A 20496-nucleotide genomic window follows, 5' to 3' on the forward strand; every position below is an offset into this window, starting at 1 on the left:
CTGGGGAGAAATTGTTTGAATGCAAGGCAGCCAGAAAAATTAATGAGGGACTCATCAACATAGATATTTTGCTGGGGAGTATAGACATGTGCAAATTTTTGGTTAAGGTGATTTACAAGGGGCCAAATTTTGTGGAGCCGGTCAAATTCAGGGTCACCCCAAGGACGACAGAGTGTATTCTCATTGAAATGCATAAATCACATTATATTCTCATATCTATGCCTGGCCATGGCAACAGAGAATACGGGCATATGATGAATGGGGTCTGTGGATAAATACAACCGTAAGTCATTTTTTTTTTTTTTAGCAATGCCCATGTTGAGGGTTAGGGCCAAAAAAACTTTAAATTCAATTCCTACCATAAGAGGTTTCCATGCAAATGGTCTGGCAAGGTTTGAATTTGGGTTGGCGGCAATAAACTGTTGTTCATATAAATTGCTTTGATCAACAATCAATGCATACAGATCTTCCGTGAAAAACGGCTCCAAAAAATCAAGGGGAGTAGTTAAATTTACTGTTTCCACCTGAATTCCGGGTTGGGCAGTGAATGGGGGAAGTACGGGTGGCTGCAAGCACATCCGGAAGGATACTATGGGCTCTACAGGCCTGTGTGCGAATTCTTGGTGGCTGCGGGACAGTACTTGTGCTCACCACCACACCAGCTTGTACTGCACTTATGGGACTCGCCACGTCACCAAGTGATACTGCAGTGCTGGTATGTGAAAGACCAGGATGTACTAGGCTGCTGGTGCTTGCCAGTTCACTAAAAGGTAGAGTAGCACTAGCAATGGCACTCTGCTGCATATGAGAGTCATCATGCGTTTGTAACATCTCAGCAACCTAGGCACGGGGTGGGGTTGCCTGACCTTAGCAGGGACCTCTTCTCCATCGTCTGAGCTAACTGTCAGGGTGCAGCTGCTGTCTACTGGTTCGTGTTCTGAGGCAGATTCTGTCACTGAGGCTTCCCCTTTGCTCTCATCTGACATGCTCAGAATCCTTTAGGCCTTTTCACTAGTGTACCTTTCGTTGGACATTTTGACCACTATAGGTACTTAGTGCGACTCACGGGGAAAAAGAGCACCTGGCTGTCAGGGACTGCTTGAAACGCTACAAAAAAATTTACCGGCGATTGCTAACAGAGATCAGGGCTGATTCTGCAAACACTGCGGTTATGTGTGCAATATATCAAGTGACAGTGATCTTCTGCACTTGCTGGGGGAGGGAGGAGTAAGCGTAGGGGCTAAATGCTGGTGCTGGCAAGTGCCGGAGCTGATCCCACTCATGCTGCGTTTTTGGGGACACTGTACTAATATGAATGCTGGTATAGTGCTGATCTGATCAAAGATATTGATCCGTTCAGACACTATGCTAGCAATGGAGGTTTATTGTATATCTTCGTGTGTTCCTGGCAATCAAGGGGTTAAATGTGATGACTGATGTAGTGATGAGCAATCTGGGAGGGTAGCTAACTGACGCTGAAGTCTCCAGTGACACTAATACAGTGATCAGTGAAAAAAAATCTGTACACTGTACTAATGACACTGGTGACAGGGCAGTGAAGGGGTTAAATGTGTCCTAAAATGTTTTCTATCTGTGTAAGTGTGCTATTTTACTCATGTGTATGCTTTTTTTCTCTCTCTGGGATAGAATTTCTTGTACCTGTGTAAATGTAAACACTAGTACAGGATGATGTCGGATAAGCCAGGGATCGATCATCCGATTCAGGCTGAACATCACCAGCCTAAATCGGATGATTGATCCCTTGGCCACCGAATTACGGCACCCACAGGTCAGCGCGTGCATGCCCCCGACCCACGATCACTGCACGATTTGCATATATATACATGATTTTGAGCACCTGTGCCACCCTGGAGCAGTATTTCTGCTATAGGGCGGTGCGGAAGCCGTTAAAGAAAAAAAAATTGTTTACATCTGCTGCAGACCGGATGTTACATTATGCCGTCACCCCAGTTTTAAACAGCCTGAGAAACATGGGCAAGCGGCAGGAGGGGGGGGGGGGAGTCGTCCCCTCCCGCTGCTATGGAAAGTGTTCCAGTGGCCTAAGAAGAAATACCAGGATTATGACTGATATCCTCAGCCATAACCCCGGTAAACCACTTTAATACTGCAACGGTTGCATATGTATTATGATCTTCAATTGGTTTTAAAGTTTGTTAAAAAGAAAAGATGGAGTGGAGGTCACATATTCTCTGTCCGGTGCAGCTCCACTTTGCAGCCATTGATTGTTTGTTACCTTAAAGTTCATTAAAATAAAAAAACGTTAGAGTGGAGGTCACATGTTTCCTGTTCAGAGTAGACAGTCTGCAACCAGACATCCTTAAAAAGTATATGCAGGAGATAAGTGACAAGAAACATGTGACCACCACTTCCTTGACTTGTCCATTGGTTCTTTGTTACATTAAAGTTCATTAAATAAAAAAAAAGGTAGAGTGAAGGTCACATGTTTCCTGTTGAGTGGAGCTCCACTCTGGAGACTGCTTGTTACATTAAAGTTCACTAAAAAAAAAAAAAAAAAAGTGGAGGTCACATGTTTCCTCTAAAAAATGGAGCGCCATTCTGCAGCCAGACCACTCTCAGCAATTCAGTCATGACAGAAGGGTTCGGGAGGCTATTGCAGTTCCTGTACTTCAGAAGGCTGGCCATACATTATACAGTTTTTCTTGTAAAATTTCTGTACAATTTGCTTTAGATTTACATTCAACTACAGTGGGGATCGAAAGTTTGGGCACCCCAGCTAAAAATTTGTATTAATGTGCATAAAGAAGCCAAGGAAAGATGGAAAAATCTCCAAAAGGCATCAAATTACAGATTAGACATTCTTATAATATGTCAACAAAAGTTAGATTTTATTTCCATCATTTACACTTTCAAAATAACAGAAAACAAAAAAATGGCGTCTGCAAAAGTTTGGGCACCCTGCAGAATTTATAGCATGCACTGCCCCCTTTGCCAAGCTGAGACCTGCCAGTTACATGGATTGTTCTCAATCATCCTCTGGGAAGACCAGGTGATGTCAATCTCAAAGGTTTTAAATGCCCAGACTCATCTGACCTTGCCCCAACAATCAGCACCATGGGTTCTTCTAAGCAGTTGTCTAGAAAACTGAAACTGAAAATAGTTGATGCTCACAAAGCTGGAGAAGGCTATAAGAAGATAGCAAAGCGTTTTCAGATGTCAATATCCTCCTTTCGGAATGTAATTAAGAAATGGCAGTCATCAGGAACAGTGGAAGTTAAAGCAAGATCTGGAAGACCAAGAAAAATATCAGACAGAACAGCTCGCAGGATTGTGAGAAAAACAATTCAAAACCCACGTTTGACTGCACGATCCCTCCAGAAAGATCTGGCAGACACTGGAGTTGTGGTACACGATTCCACTATAAAGAGATACTTGTACAAATATGGTCTTCATGGAAGAGTCATCAGAAGAAAACCTCTTCTACGTCCTCACCACAAAATCATCGTTTGAACTTTGCAAATGAACATATAGACAAGCCTGATGCATTTTGGAAACAAGTTCTGTGGACCGATGAGGTTAAAATTGAACTTTTTGGCCGGAATGAGCAAAGGTACGTTTGGAGAAGAAGGGGCACAGAATTCAATGAAAAGAACCTCTGTCCAACTGTTAAGCATGGGGTTGGATCAATCATGCTTTGGGGTTGTGTTGCAGCCAGTGGCACAGGGAACATCTCACGAGTAGAAGGAAAAATGGATTCAATAAAAGTTCAGCAAATTTTGGATGGTAACTTGATGCCATCTGTGAAAAAGCTGAAGTTAAAGAGAGGATGGCTTCTACAAATGGATAATGATCCTAAACACACCTCGAAATCCACGGGGGATTACATCAAGAGGCGTAAACTGAAGGTTTTGCCATGGCCTTCACAATCTCTTGACCTCAACATAATTGAAAATCTATGGATAGACCTTAAAAGAACAGTGCGTGACAGACAGCCCAGAAATCTCAAAGAACTGGAAGACTTTTGTAAGGAAGAATGGGCAAAGATACCTCAAACAAGAATTGAAAGACTCTTGGCTGGCTACAAAAAGCGTTTACAAGCTGTGATACTTGTCAAAGGGGGCGGTACAAGATATTAACTCTGCAGGGTGCCCAAACTTTTGCAGACGCCATTTTTTTGTTTTCTGTTATTTTGAAAGTGTAAATGATGGAAATAAAATCTAACTTTTGTTGACATATTATAAGAATGTCTAATCTGTAATTTGATGCCTTTTGGAGATTTTTCCATCTTTCCTTGGCTTCTTTATGCACATTAATACACATTTTTAGCTGGGGTGCCCAAACTTTCAATCCCCACTGTATATAGTGCAAGGGCCTGTCTAATTTGGATACAAATTGAAAGTGTTGTTTAGGTTTGACCTCATATTATATGATTTTGGTAAATCCAAAGGAAAATTTGTATAATGTATGGCCAGCTTAACTGAAGCAGTTCTTTTCCCCTGTCGCAGTTTCTTTAACATGCGTTAGTTTTACTTTACACAAGTGCGCTTTGCTAATGACTCATTACTTTGCTAAGAGGCAGTTTATCTTTGCATGACACATGCACTAGGCTTAGTTGGTTTCTCCAGTATCCATACATATCTTGAGGCTGATGGAGTTTTGTGCTTACCTAGGATTATCTTTGCATTTCTATTGGATTGGATTTACCAGCAGTTTTTTTTTCATAAATTTCTATGACGACAGCTTAAGTAATTTATTACTTATAACCTATTTGGGCTATTTTGCTTTTATCTTAAGGAAACCCTAAGCAGGTCTATTGGGACATGAAGGTTTTTTTTATCTCTCTACTTTTGTAAGGTGTGTCTGTATGAGATTTCAGAAAAAACATTTACAATTTAAGTTCCATGCCAATTGGATGTAAAAAAAATGCCAGTTCCCTTAGCAGAAAGTTAAATGCTCATATAGATGTTTAGGAATGTTTAGCTGTTTTTCTTCCAGAAAACTGCAATCAAAAACGCAAACCAGAAGGGTTTTATTTTTTCTGCCTCTAAACGCTGAGCTTAAAATATGCCTCTAAACATCTTAACTTGCATGGACACATGGGAGAACACTGAGCTGCTTCTACAGGCAAAACACAAAACTCTTGTAGAAGCAGTGATTTTTAAGCCAGTGTGCATGGAGCCTTATGCACGGCCATAGACGGTTCATTTATCGGCCGATTTTTCGTCCGAAAAATGAAACATTGGTCGTTCTGTTGCCACCAATGAAAATCTGCCATTTTTCACAAATTTTCCAGCATGACCGATAAAAGAAATGAGGAGGAACCGCGAAAATTGGCCAATGCTCTTGCCCCACTAACAGTGAAAAAATCGGCTGATTATTCTTTCGGACGAAAAATCGGCCAATAAATGAACAGTCTATGGCCTGCATTAGTCTTCAGTTTTCTGAATTGTTTTTAAAGTACTATTTACAAATTGGTGTACAGTAAAGTATGGTTAAAATCCCACCAAACAACTGATTCAAGAAGAAGTGATTTTCTGATACAATTTTGGATAACTGTTCTCATGATATACACACACCTCTTCTAATCAGTAAGATCACTCTGCTGCATTGTGGTATAATTTTGCTGCTACCTGGTCAGCTCACTATAAAAAGGGGATTTTCAGTACTGTGAGCAGCTTGGATGCATAGAGGTGACATGGAGAGTTACTTCGCTGATTCAGGAAGATGAATTGTTTGAGGAGCGATGTGTGTCACTCATCTGGTTGTACAATATGGGAAATATGTGTAAGACATTGGATTTATAGATCCTTTGGCAAGTAAAAACAGTATTGTGTATATTAACTGTGAATTAGGTGGTTTATCTTGAGTATCACTTTAAGTCTGGAATCCAGGAACAAGCTTTCAAAACAGTGTTACCTTGCTGCCTGTTAGTAGATCATGAAGATATTTTAATATTAGCCAATTTTTTAATTTTTATTTTTACAGGTGCACATTCCGGTTCCCAAGCACAGTTATAAAGATAAGATTTACCATTCTTTACCAGGAAAAGGAGGAGCGTAACACCTTGCCACACTCTCCTATATATCATCAAATTTCACCCTTAAAAATACATATTCCCGAGCCAGATGTGCCAAGCTTTATCAGTCCCTTACCATCACCTACAGGAACTATCAGGTAAGGGTTACCCATTTATTATGCATGCTTCACAGCAGTTCCATTTGTTTCTGTGTGTCTTCCTAATGGTTAGAAATGTGTTGCATCTGTGAGTCTTTCAGTGGAAGAGTCAATGTTTGAGAACTTTCAGGAGTGGAGTCCTTTTTCTGATGTGTTAATATCTTGATAGAAAAATAAATCTTGTCACACATCAACATATTCTGTCCCAGTTGTCACTTATGATGGCAGTCCCAGTCCTAATGGTTGCAAGTGAAACCACTGATTTAATTGTCATTGTGTGTGCTCACATCAGCTTTAACATTTAGAATGCTTGTTAATTCAAGTCTGAAATTTTTTGTTCAACCATCTCTGAAAAGAGAATAAAGTATTCACCACGAAAACTCAAAAATTGTGCCGCGCTTTCTCCTTAAAATACTGATATCCTCAGAGTCATATGTGTCATTAAAGTACCACACAACTGTGTATATCATCTGTTCAATATGACAAAAAATGAACATTAAAACAGTGAACATAAAATAAAGTAATATTTTAATCCAATAAAAGACCCATAAAAATAGTGTAGTCCTTGTTAATATTTTTCTACAATCAATATAGTGCCACCAATCAATGAATATCCAAAATATATGCTAAAATCTTCTCTCAGTTTGTGCAGCTTCTCCAACACACCTGATGTGCTCTCACCTGGAGCCTTTGACCTCACATATATAATATTTGGTCAAATAGTGATTGAGTACCTTTAATTGTACTTTGTAGGCATATCTCCTGGATTATGATTCACACTTGTGGGCAGATCGAATCCTCTATGTACAACCTCCTCCTTCTAACTCCACCGGTCAGCATGAAGAAACAAATGGGAAAAACCTAGTGCTTTATTATTTAAAACAGCCTTTCTCAACCAGGGTGCCCAGGCACCCTGGGGCGGCCTGAGGTTTCTTCAGGGGTGCCTTGGCAAAATGTCTAAAAATTGCCCAAAACATGCATACAAGTCAGCGGGTGGAACAAGCCTGCCTTTTAGTTACACAAAGCCACAGGTTTTCATTGTGTACAATTACGACCTTTTATTCTCCAGCATCTTGACAATGACATCATTAGTTGATAAGGAAAATGGCACAGCATCCTAGTTTGACCCTTTCCATCAATGTTGGGGTCACATTAGCTCAGTGATGGAGAAAATCTGAGGAAGAAGAGAAACATTGGAATACTAGTTAGTAAAAGTGTGCAACAGTGTATTTGCTTTGGAAGAATAAATCACCTCTAATGTTGGGTGTCCTACATATGTGACTGTTGCTGTGTTATATAAAAATATTAGAATAGTTTTTCACATTTTAGAACGGGATGCCCCCCTTTAAAAGTATGGACAGTCTAAAGGCACCCCATTTTAGAATGTGATGCCTTGAGAATGTCCATTTTAACGAGTGCTTTGGGGCTGTCCATCATTTTTAAGGGTGCCTTGACTTAAGAAACACTGGTTTAAAATACCTTTATTCCAAAACATAGCAGCCTAACAATGAGCCACTCACATTTCCTTGGTGCTCAATCGCACCAGCTACAGCCAGCATGTATAACAGCGATATGTCCTATGTAATATTATTGGCCTTCTCGTGTTACCAATCTGCCGGACACCATGAGCACCTTGATGTCATCAAGCGTCTGGGGGAGGGTCTTGATGACGTCACGATGCTCGCAGTGTCCAGCGGATTGGTAACACAGCTTTTGCTGAATGGTAGAAGAATATATTAGTGAGATATTGTGTAAGAATTGAGTTTGAGCTGCCCGCAAGGTTTTACTTAACCACTTCCCTCCTGAGGATTTACCCCCCTTCCTGACCAGGCCTCTTTTTGCTATACAGCGCTGCACTATTTCAACTGGTAATTGCGCAGTCATGCAATGCTGTACCCAACTGAAATTTATGTCCTTTTTTTCACACAAATAGAGCTTTTTTACGGTGGTATTTGATCATCTGTGTGCTTTTTATTTTTTGCTCTATAAACCAAAAAATACCGAAAATTTTGAAAAATTTTTTTTTTAAACTTTCGGCTATAAAAAATATGTAGTAAACTCCGTCATAAATTTAGACCAAAATGTATTCTGCTACATGTCTTTGTTAAACAAATCCCAATAAGTGTATATTGATTGCTTTGTGTGAAAGTTATAGCGTCTACAAACTATGGTATAGATACTGCAATTTACACCATTTTTTACTATACAGTGCTGTGCTAGTTTAACTTACAATTGTGCAGTCATGCAATACTGTACATAAATGAAATTTTATGTTCTTTTTTTTCCACACAAATATGCTGCCAGAAAGTCTCTCTTATGTGGTATCCACATACTCGGGAGAAGTAGCAGAATGTATTTTGGGGAGTAATTCCATATATACCCATGGTATGTGTGAGCAATAAATCATTTAATTGACAATTTTGTGTAAAAAAAACTGCCCTTGTTCTGACGTTTGTGGCGATACCTCACATGCATGGTGCAGCTTCTGTTTACATACTGGCACAGAGTCAATGCTCGCAATTTTTTTTTTTTTTCTTTCTTTTTTAGTTAAATTGATTTTTAAATTTTTACACTGTCCCTTTCATTTTTTTTTTAATCACTTTTAATGCTATCACAGGGAATGCAGATATCCCCTATAACTTCAGTGTGTATTGTCATATATTCTTTTTTGATAAATCTGGGGTCTATCAGACTCTAGATATCTCCTCTGCCCTTACATTATCTAGTCTCACCAAGATCGGTTTGATCAGATGCTTTCCCAATTTACAAATGGCGCTGTTTATATCCTGCGAAACTGAAGTGATGAAATGCTCGTAGTTTCCGATTTCTTAGACTATAGAGATGATTGGCTCCATTCCGGTCTCCAATCAGCTCTATAGTCAGCTGGCAGAAACACTTGCTGCTTTCTCAGGTTCCCCCGATGGCACGGGACTGCCCGAGAAGGCCGTGGAAGGCAGCGTGGGAGGGGGGGGCATCTTCACCCGCTGCTTGTAAAAGCAATCCTGCAGCTAATTAGCCACTAGGATTGCTTTTACATGAAAGCTGATCGCCGGCTGAAAAAAAACGATACCAGGATAATGCCTGCAGCTGCAGGCATCATCCTGGTATAACCACTCAAAGTCCAGTGATATACCAGTATGTTGCTGGTCCTTGTTGGGTGTATATGATATGTTGTGTTTTTTTTTTTTTTTGTATTCAGCCTGTAGGCTGAATGAAAAAAGAAGAAATCTCTGCCAGAAATTGTGTGGTATGCCCACCATTAGCATATACCTTCCTGCATACACCCACTTCTAATGGTGGGCACACATAAAGTGTGCCAAAAAATATTATAAAATATGTATGCTGAAGCATAGGGGCCATCCACCCACTGGCCACCCCAGGCCTCCATGCTTTGGCATATATGCTCTTTTTTTTTTTTTAACTGCAGATGAAAAATCCCATCCAACAGCGCTGCCCACACTGGCTTATGTATATTCTTAGTGCAAGTTCCTGTTGCTGTGAGAATAAACAACTCGGTGCTGCAGCTGAATGTTATTCCTGAATGTCAACAACAAAGAGAAACTATGACTATTTTTGGTTTTTAACAATTTTTTTTTTTTAACTTTTTATTTTTTATTTTAATTTTTTATTTTTTTTTAAAACTTTAACTTTTTAAAACAGATTGTAGGGTTTCTCAAAATGCAATAGCCAGTTTCCTGACTACCTAACATCTTTTGAGCCCCTGTGTAAATATGTGTTCTGAACTGTGCCGTGTTGTACCCTGTACTAATACTTTACTAGTGTATGGTAGGGATGGAAGCAGTCCTTGAGGCAGAGACCAAGTTGGCCAGGACAGAAGGGACAAAAAAAAAGCTGGTGTCGCGTCTTATTCCGTGTCTGCTACAGACACGATATCTTCTTTGGGATGACCTTTGGGCTGGGGTATCAGAGAGGATATCCGGAAAATGCATCTCATGCAGCCGGATAACTGCATCTGGATTTGAGGATTGGGCCACAGCACCTTCTGGATACAAAAGGGCTGTGATGATCTCTTTCTGGAATTTTAGGAGGGATCCACTTCATCCAGTTGCTTTGTAAATTACAAAATTGTTATCTATAGCCAATTGAAATAACTAAATAGACACCTTTTTTGTACCAGTCTCAAGCTTCCCGGGAAACTAGGTGCGGATTTATAATTTGGCCGTTGAAGTCCACCCATCCCATGTTAAGGTTATAGTTGTGGACACAGAGGAGTTTCTCAACAACTCCAGATACCGTGTTAATTTGGACTGTCTCGTCTGCATGAATGGAAGACAGGACAAAAACATCCCATTTGTCCTTCTACTTCACTGTGAGCAATTAATCATTCCTCAAACAGGCTTTCTCCCTCTTTCTAAGTCAGGTATTTACATGCCATTGGGGGAAGCCCCGGCGATTAGTTTGCACAGTGCCACATGAGCCAATTCCAAGATTGTACAAATGTCTAAATGGTACGCTTGTATACAAATTGTCTATGTATAAGTGGTACCCCTTACGCAACAAACACGACGCCAAGTCCCAAACTATCTTGGCACTGCTCCCCATGTAGTCTGGGCAATCGGGCAGGCTCTACTTTGCTGTCTCTTCCCTCCATAAACCTTAAATTTGTACGTATAGCCTGTGACCCTCTCACAGAGCTTATACAATTTGACCCCATACCTGGCACGCCTGCTGGGGATGTACTGTTTGAATACAAGGTGGCCAGTAAAATGAATGAGGGACTCATCCACACAGATGTTTTGCTGGGGCGTATACACATCTTCAAATTTCTCTGTGAGGTGGTTTATGAGGGGCTGAATTTTGTACAGCCTGTCATGTTCAGGGTCACCCAAGGATGACAGTGTGTGTTATCACTGAAATGCATGAAGCGCATTATCTTCTCATATCTCTGCCTGGTCATGGCAGCAGAGAACACGGGCATGATCATGAATCGGGTCTGTGGACCAATACGACCGCAACTCATTTTTTTTAGTAATGCCCATGTTGAGGGTTAGGCCAAAAAAGTTTTAAATTCGAAAACCGTAATGGGTTTCCATGCGAATGGTCTGGCAAGGTTTGAATTTGGGTTGGTGGTGATATATTGTTGAGCATATAAATTGCTTTGGCCCACAATCAAATTGTACAAAGCTTCTGTGAAAAACAGCTCCATAAAATCAAGGGGAGTAGTGAAATTTATTTCCACCTGAATTCCGGGTTAGGCAGTGAATGGGGGAAGGTGCTGCAGAATCTATGGGCTGCCAATCAAGATTTGCAAGCACGTCTGGAAGGACACTAGGGGCTCTACGGGCCTGTGTGTGAATTCTTGGTGGCTGTGGGACACTACTTGTGCTTGCCACCGCACCAACTTGTACTGCACTTATGGGACTCTCCACGTCACCAAGTGATACTGCAGTGCTGGTATAAAAAAAGACTAGGCCGCTGGTGCTCGCCAGTTCACCAATAGGTAGTGCGGCACTAGTTCTGGCACTCTGCTGCATATGGGATAAGTCATGCGATCCTAGCACTTCAGCTTCATGGGGTCGGGTACGCCTGATCTTAACAGGGACCTCTTCTCCATCGTCCGAGCTACCTGTCAGGGTGTTGCTACTGTCTACAGGATTGTAGTCTGAGGCTGATTGTGTCAGGGAGTCTTCCCCTTCATTCTCACCTGACATGCTCAGAATCCTGTATGCCTCTTCACTAGATTACCTTTCGTTGGACATTTTGGACTCTAAATTTACAGGTACCTAGTGCGACTCACGGGAAAAAGAGCACCTGGCTGTCAGGGACTGCTTGAACTACTACAAAAAAATTTACCGGTGATTGCTAACAGAGATCAGGCCTGATTCTGTGAACACTGCAGTTTTGTGTGTAATGTATTACAGGTGACAATGATCAGAAATGATATTGACACCACTTCTTGTTGGGGGGGGGGGGGGGGGGGTTTGCTGGGGCTAAACACTGGTGCTGGCAGTGAACGGGGATAATCCTGCTAACACTGCTTTTTTGGGGACACTAATTCTAAGGGGGCACTGGTATAGTTTTGTTCGTGATCAACATATTGATCCATACAAACACTATACTAGTGATGACCGTGATCAGAGACCTATAGCGTGAGTGAGATAATGTGCGGGCAATCTAATGCTAGCTGACCCTGGATGGGAGGGATGCTAACTGACCCTCGCGCTATCTGACATCGCTAGTGGCACTAATACAGTGATCAGTGAAAAATACTGTACACTGACACTGTACTAATGGCACTGGCAAGGGACAATCAAAGAGTTAAATGTGGCAATCAAGGGGTTAAAATGTCTCGCGCGGGTGGGCGGGAAGTGGTTAAGGTATTCACTGCACTTGTGACTTAACCACACGTTAGCTGAGTGCAGAAGACCATGGCGCTTGTATGACAGAGTGCAGTTACCTCATCATTTCTATGGCTTTCGCTAAGGTGACAATAGATTTTTTTATTTGTAGCCCTATTAGATTACATAATCATTTTGTCAGGTATCTGTTCTAACTCATAGTAATAGTGTGTTCAAGGCAAAATGACAAGTTCTGTTAATATCACCCTCTCCTGCTGATACTCACCTTTCCACTGTTCCCTGCTGTTCTGTTTGATTTATGGAACCTCAGAAATTATTCCAGATATAGGGGAAAATTTTGACCTTCTCCCTTTAACCTCGGGATGCAGCTCTCATTCCTGAGTGGTCAGTTGCCAGGCTTGAACAGTTACATAGTTAGTTATATAGTTAGTCTGGATGAAAAAAGACACCATCCAGTCCAACCAATAGAAAGGGGGAAAAAAAGAATGATATCCAGCTATAAATACACAATCATATACCCACAGTTAATCCAGAAGAAATCAACTTTACCTATAAATATTAGCCTGTAACTGTGGGAGTAGAGAAGGTCATTATCCCCCGAAGTGGTGGGTCCTGTCAAGAGAACTTGTCTCTTTATTGTAAACATGGCAGGTAATTGTGCTGGTTTATGTGTAAGGTTATCAACAGCACATTTGATGTTGAGGTAAGATACAAGAGGATCAGTGATGGTATAATAGCATGTAAAAAGGGTTAGTCTTGAGCAGTGATGCTGGAACAAGATGGTAGAAAGCAGTGGGGATCAGTATGTGATTGGTTTCTGTGTGTCTTCCAGTCCTATTGAAGCACACGGGGCTTCCACAAATTGCACTGCTCAAGATGTCTGCAGAGTGAAGTAAAAGGTGCTGTGGTCCTTGGAGAGAGATTCAGATAACTATAGTGATTTGGGGGCCTGGAACTACCGAGGAGGGTGGGGTCAAAGGGGTATGTAAACTGTGGGAACTTTTCCTTAACCTTTAACCCTTTTACTGTCGCTGACATAATTATATTCATAGGTGGCAGCTGCATAATGTAAATAAACTCACAGCTACTTTCAAGAGCATGCTGATTGCTGGCTATATTGTAAAAGTGATCTGGTGGCTATACTGTAGCCTGATTTTCTTCACTTTTTTTTTTTTATGTTTTGTGTTACCACCTGGCTCCCTGCAAAGTGCAAAATGAAAAAGTATATTATAAAATCTATTTCCTTCTACTTACTAAATCTGTGGTCGCAAGACATGCTGAGCTCCATGTCTTCTCTATTTCTTAAGGCAAAGTAGCGAGTCCCTGCTGAGGCTGGATGCTATAGACATTTACTATTTGTTGCCCAGTGGTAGAGTCCTTTAGGCATCAGTAAATTGCGTATTTACAGTCATCAAAGGACCAGTCTGCATTGCTAGGGGTAGTGTCAAAGAAGGAAAAGGGCAGCAGGCTAAAGCAATTTTAAAACCGCTTCAGATGTTGTGGTGTTTTTTTGTTTTTTTTTAGTTTGTGAATGGATGTGGAAGGGTGTGGTTGGGGGTTCAATTTTGCACATTAGATGGGCTTTAAATGTTTTTGAACTTATATTGTTAATAAAATCACCCTAGTTTACCTTTAATTCTTATGAGATACAGTAGCTGCCTATACATGGATTCTCTCCAGTTTTTAAAAGCTAGCAACTTAAGGCCGTACATTCCTTAATATGTTATTTTATTAACTGCTTCCCATCCATCCTATAGCAAAAATACTGCTATACTGCTACAGGGCGGCACGGGTGATTTTGCATTTCTGGGTAGGAGGCGCACGCCTTGCCTTCCGACGTGCGCTGCCATTCGCGGCTGCAGCTGTCAATCACCGGGTCCTGGCCAGGTGATTATTCACCGGCGCCTGGTGATTTCCGACGATCTTCAACGGGGAGGAGAACTGTTTTGTTTATTAACAGTTCTCCTCCCTGTCAGCTCGGGCACACTGCTTTGGATGGCTCTGAAGCACACAGACACAGCCCCCTAGTAAAACACTCCCAGCACACAGTTAACCCTTTGATCGTCCCTTATGTTAACCTCTTCCTGCCCAGTGCCATTAGTACAGTGTCAGTGCTTTTTTTTTTTTCAGCACTGATCACTATCTTGGTGTCACTGGGGATGTCAGTGACACCAAGTCAGTTCCCCCCATTGTCAGAATGCCCGCCACAGTCCCGCTATAAGTTGTTCATCGACGCCATTACTAGTAAAAAATTTTAAATCCAGGATATATACCGCCATTTGTAAACGCTATAACTTTCACGTAAACCAATTAATTTACACGTATTGGGATTTTTTTGTAGCAAAGACATGTAGCAGAATACATTTGGCCTAAATTTATGACATTTGATTTCTAAATTTTTTTACTGGACATGTTTAATAGCAAAAAGTAAAAATACTTTTTACTTTTTTTTTTTTTTCTCAAAATTGTTGGTCTTATTCTATTTTTTTTTATAGCGCAAAAAATAAAAAACGCACAGGTGATCAAATACCACTGAAAGAAACCTCTATTCGTGGGGAAAAAAAGGACATAATTTGGGTGCAGTGTTTAATGACCGTACAATTGTCAGTTAAAGTAATGCAGCGCCATAACGCACAAAATGGCCTGGTCAGGAAAACCCTCTGGAGGGTGTGGTTATGTTTGTGACAAGTTTGTACACACTACTCCTTCCCAAAGGGAATATATTTTGGTTTCAGATCTATTTTCTTATGATCAGTACAGTACAGTTTTTCATCATCAGGTAAATGTGGAATATTTCATAATATTTATTTTAATTGCAAATTTCTGTTAGCAGGTGGCAAGCTCCAAGCAAGATCAACAGCTTTCACCTGCTTATTTTACAGCTTTGCTGTAAAACTGGCCTTAAGAAAAGGATAGATAAAATTACAAAGACTGCTGAGTTACTGAGGCGGGACACACTCCTCCCTCTTTACTAGAAGAGATAGGACCTGTCTGGTTCAGTTGGCTATGCACAGGCTGCCAACAAGTATAAGATAGTGCTGAGCATTTGTACCAGAAAGCACAGTATGCTTTGTAAACCAAGTGTCCTGGATGTGTTATTTGTTTATTTTTATATAACTAATTATACAAAACCTTATTTTATAAACTTTTAGGATCTGTTCACACGTAGTGCAGTGACTCCCGTTTTTTCTGTACTGGAAGAATGCCAGTCACTACTAGGGCACAGTTGTTTCAGTCACTACTAGGGCACAGTTGTTTTCTGTGTGTCCTGTTCACGCTTAAAATTCGCATCTCAGCACAACTTACTGTGACCAAAACTGACAGCTGCCCACACACTAAATCGCCCCAGTTTAGTGTGCGGGCTATGTGAATGGAACTGTAAACATGCAGAAATCAGGAAAAAGAAAAAAAATGTAGCTGACTTTTATGCTTTACATGTAATGTAATAGGAAAGTTTGCTTAGGCGATTATTGCAATCTTTATTTTGGCTTAATCTGGTTTCTCCTCTTCTAGTGTTCCGAATTCTTGTCCTGCCAGCCCACGGGGTGCTGGATCTTCAGGATTGCACTTCATTCATAATATTGCTTCAGAACTTAAGCTGGCAGCAGAATGTGCAGCCAAAGCTGCCTCAGAACAGCACACAGAGACATCCGGAGGAGAATGTCCCAAGGTACACCAAACTAGCTTTACAGCTTTATTCATAAGTAGAAATGTCATAATGCATATTGTTTACAATGGGCTCTATTATGTATTCATAGTATCAAATTAAGGTAAAACCAGACTTCTCTATATACTGTAATAAAGTGGGTAATGTATAATAAAAACTTGTTTTAGCAATTGCATAGTATCGTGGGTAGTTTGCCGTCAACAGAACTCTGCACCTCATTCCGTCTTCTTCCTCTTCATTGTGAAGCAAAGGCAACTTCCACTGCTTGTGGCTAATGCAGTTGTACGTATTGGAGATGACAAACAACTCATATAGTATAAGCTGCCTTTTTTTTTCATGATTAGTGAATATTAGTGGTGCACCGAAACGAAAATTCAAAATGCACTTGGCCAAAAACTGAAACCAAAATGCGCAGTTTTTAAAAATGAATATATATTTTTTGGAAAAAAATACACTTTGATTAAAAAAACACAATATATGCCCCAATATTTCAGTATAATATGAAAGAGGATGGTAAGGCAAGTAAATAGATACCCAACATGTCACACTTTAAAATTGCGCAGGCTCGTGGAAAGGTATCAAACTGCGGTACTTAAAAATCTCCATGGGTGAGTCCTTAAAAATTTCTACAGGTTAATAGTGTAAAGTTACACAGGAGGTCTAGTGCGAGAATTATTGTTCTGTGTGTTTTGAACACCATTTACCTACGTATGCATTCACCACTACGTGCAAGCATGGAGGGGATGGGGGCACTTTAAACTTTTTTAAAAAAAAATGTATTTAATTTTTTTTTTTTTAACTGTCCCATTTAAATTTTTAATCACTTTTATTCTTATCACAAGGAATGTATGCATTCCTTGTGATAGAAATAATTAGTGAAAGGTCCTCTTTATGGAGAGATATGGGGTCAATAAGACCCCACATCTCTCCTGTGCAATGTAAAGCATTAGATCAAAAAAAGCATTGACCTAGTGCTTCACAAAAAAAAAAAAAAATGGCCAGAACTGGAAGTGATATCGGTCCGGTCTTCCAAGAGCATAGAAATGAGTGTAGGCCATTTTTCCTTTACTAATTTCTATGCACAGCGCTGGGATCGTTCAATGGTTTCTCGGGTAAGGCTGAGAACTACCGAGCAGCGTCCGGTGGCAGCAGCGGCTGGCAGGCGGCAGCAAGAGGCAGGGGTTTTTCGGCACCTGTATCGGTGCTCTTCCTTTCCATATCGGCCGAAGGCTGATAGGGGTGTTTTCGGCCGAAACGTTTCAGCCACCAAAATTTCGGTGCATCCCTAGTGAATATCTTTGACCTTGCTATGCAGGAAGTGTGTGTGTGTGTTTTTCTTTTTTTTTGTTTTTTTCATTACAGTGCAATTTTATTTTGTACATGTAAAGATAGTTTCATGACGATTGTTTCCCTTGTAATACAGTAGGAAGAAAATCAGCTAATGGATTTAATAGAATTTTTTAAATTCAAATACTTTAGCTTCTGACTTTTAAAAATCAGGTACTTACCAGTCCACCGATTCCAGTGCTGTCCCCAGTGCAGCCGTTTTGGTTTTGGGAGGCGGCTGTGAATTCCTGATGAATCGCAGCTGGCTCGCCACTGTGCATGTGTCAGTTTGTGTGGTGCAGGGAAATTGGTCCTACAGCCTCCTGGGATGTGGGATGAGCAATATTATTCTACCCTAGGTGAGGACTGTTACAGTGGGAGCAGGTACTGACAAAAAAATGGTACTCGACCCCCCCCCCCAAAGAAAAGCCTGAAACTCCGGTAACCAGCTGGAGGGGGGTGGGGGGGAGAGAATCAGCGGTATTTCACTTTTGAGGTAGGCTCTGCTTTAAGGTCTATTATTCCTGGAACAGTACACCAAAACGCTTGTGTAGGTCAGACCACTCCAGTCCGGCCACGTGATCCAGCTCTTTTGTGTCAACCAGCAGCGGCTGCAGGGAAGAGGAGGGAATGCCAACAATGAACGGGTCATAGACCTATGGGTGATGTCAGTGCTTCCAGACATTGCCAGCCATTGTCAAGCGCTCTTTCCTGTCCCCAGCAGCTGGAGTTGGCTGACACAGGGAAAATCATGTGACCAGAGCAACCTGAAAATAGGTAAGTATAAACATTTTTTTATATAGGTTACTCAGAATAGGTGGTAGGAGAAGGGAGGGAGCATTTAAGATTAGTTAGGCACATCCTGGTATTCTACTTTAATTACCATGAACCATGTCCCAATATGCCATATGTGTTGAATAGATGTACAGTGGCATGAAAAAAAGTATTTAAACCCTTGGAATTACCGTATTTTTCGCTCCGTAAGACGCACCTGACAATAAGACGCACCTAGATTTTAGAGGAGGAAAACAAGAAAAAAAAAATTCTGAACCAATGAACTGCAGACATAGACTGCGGACACGGTACGGGAGATGACCGGAGACTGCGGACACGGTACGGGAGATGACCGGAGACTGCGGACACGGTACGGGAGATGACCGGAGACTGCGGACACGGTACGGGAGATGACCGGAGACTGCGGACACGGTACGGGAGATGACCGGAGACTGCGGACACGGTACGGGAGATGACCAGAGACTGCGGACATGGTACGGGAGATTATTATTATTATTATACAGTATTTATAAAGCGCCAATAGTTCGCTCAGCGCTGTACATTACAAAGGGGGACAGAACATGTGACAGAACAATACCAATACAATGCAAAACATGAGGGGGTTGAGGGCCCTGCTCTTTCGAGCTTACAATCTAGGAGGGAGTGGGTGGTGGCACAGGAGGAGATAGCTGTGGGGGATGGAGTGGTAGGAAGAGTGGAGGAGGTCGGCAAGTTAGCAGGGGGTGGGGTAGGCTTCCCTGAAGAGATGGGTTTTCAGGGTGCTCCTAAAGGAGAGGAGAGTAGGTGATAATCTGATGGGCTGGGGCAGGGAGTTCCAGAGGATGGGTGACACCCTGGAGATGTTCTGTAGGCGGGCATGGGAGGAGGAGACCAGGGAACTAGAGAGAAGGAGGTCTTGTGAGGAGCGGAGTGTGCGTGCTGGGCGGTACTTGGATATTAGGTCAGTGATGTAGTTCGGGGCAGTATGGTGGACAGCTTTGTACGTCAGCGTTAGGATTTTGAATTTGATCTGTTGCGCAATCGGAAGCCAGTGGAGGGATTGGCAGAGGGGGGTGGCGGAGACGGAGCGGTTGGAAAGGTGAATGAGTCTGGCAGCCGTATTCAGGATCGACTGAAGCGGGGATAGCCAGCGGCAAGGCAGGCCAGTGAGGAGGGAGTTGCAGTAGTCGAGTCCTGATATGATGAGGGAGTGGATGAGCTGTTTAGTGGTTTCTGGAGTTAGGAAATTGCGGCTTTTGGCGACTGCCGACACGGTACGGGAGATGACCGGAGACTGCCGACATGGTACGGGAGATGACCGGAGACTGCCGACACGGTACGGGAGATGACCGGAGACTGCAGACGTTTGGAGGGGGCAGGTACCCTAATTTGCAGGTACCCGGTCCCACTTCCGCGGAGTTGTCCTCCCCGTAGTCTTGTGGGACACATGACAGGTCCCACAAGACTACGGGGCCATTCACAAAGCGCAGCGTTTCTCGCGCATGCGCAGTGGGAAGCCGCAAGCTGTCACAGCCGGGTGCCCACACTGAAGATGCCAGCACCAGGGAGAGAAGACAGCCAGTGAAAGCAGGACACCGCTGGACAGAGGAACAGGTAGAACTGAGAAGCAAGTTCTTCTGCACAGTAGAGCCGAGCTGCCGGCCCAGTATTCTAACACGGCGGCAGCGGGAATACCAGGCTGGCCGCTCCATAAGACGCACAGACATTTTCCCCCATTTTTTTGGGGGGAAAAAAGTGCGTCTTATGGAGCGAAATATATGGTAACTCTTTCTGCAGTAATTTGCATTAAAATGTGATCTGATCCTCATCTAAGTCACAACATAGACAAACACAATGTGCTTAAAGCGGTTGTAAAGACTGAAGGTTTTTTTACCTTCATGCATTCTATGCATGAAGGTAAAAAACACGTGTGCAGCAGTGCCCCCAGTCCCCTCAATACTTAGCTGAGCGCCATCGCGATCCAGCGATGTGCACAACAGCCTCGGCTGTTCCACGTCTCTGCCTCCTCATTGGCTGAGACAGCAAGTGGGAGCCATTGGCTCCTGCTGCTCTCAATCACAGCCAGTCAGCCAATGAGAAGAGAGAGGGAGAGAGAGAGAGGCCAAGCTGCGGCTCCGTGTGTGAATGGACACACGGAACAGCAGGTGCCCCCATAGCAAGCTGCTTGCTGTGGGGGCACCCAATAGAAAGGAGAGCCAGTAGATCCTGCGGGGGATCCAGGCTCCTCTGCAAAAC

General features: G+C 42.3%; 1 protein-coding gene across 2 annotated transcripts in view; it reads left to right on the forward strand.

Moving 5' to 3' along the window:
- Positions 1-20496, forward strand: part of LOC149472142 (forkhead box protein K1-like) — a 165156-nt gene that overhangs the window by 28623 nt on the left and 116037 nt on the right. For both annotated transcript variants that reach the window (XM_089691603.1, XM_089691607.1), the window contains exons 2-3: positions 5965-6153; positions 15987-16143. In XM_089691603.1, the coding sequence (XP_089547729.1) occupies positions 5965-6153; positions 15987-16143 (346 nt within the window). The remainder of the gene's footprint in view (positions 1-5964; positions 6154-15986; positions 16144-20496) is intronic.

The sequence above is a fragment of the Staurois parvus genome, unplaced genomic scaffold (assembly GCF_062004578.1).
Source record: "Staurois parvus isolate SC_StPar_1 unplaced genomic scaffold, SC_StPar_1.0 ptg000022l, whole genome shotgun sequence".
NCBI lineage: Eukaryota > Metazoa > Chordata > Amphibia > Anura > Ranidae > Staurois > Staurois parvus.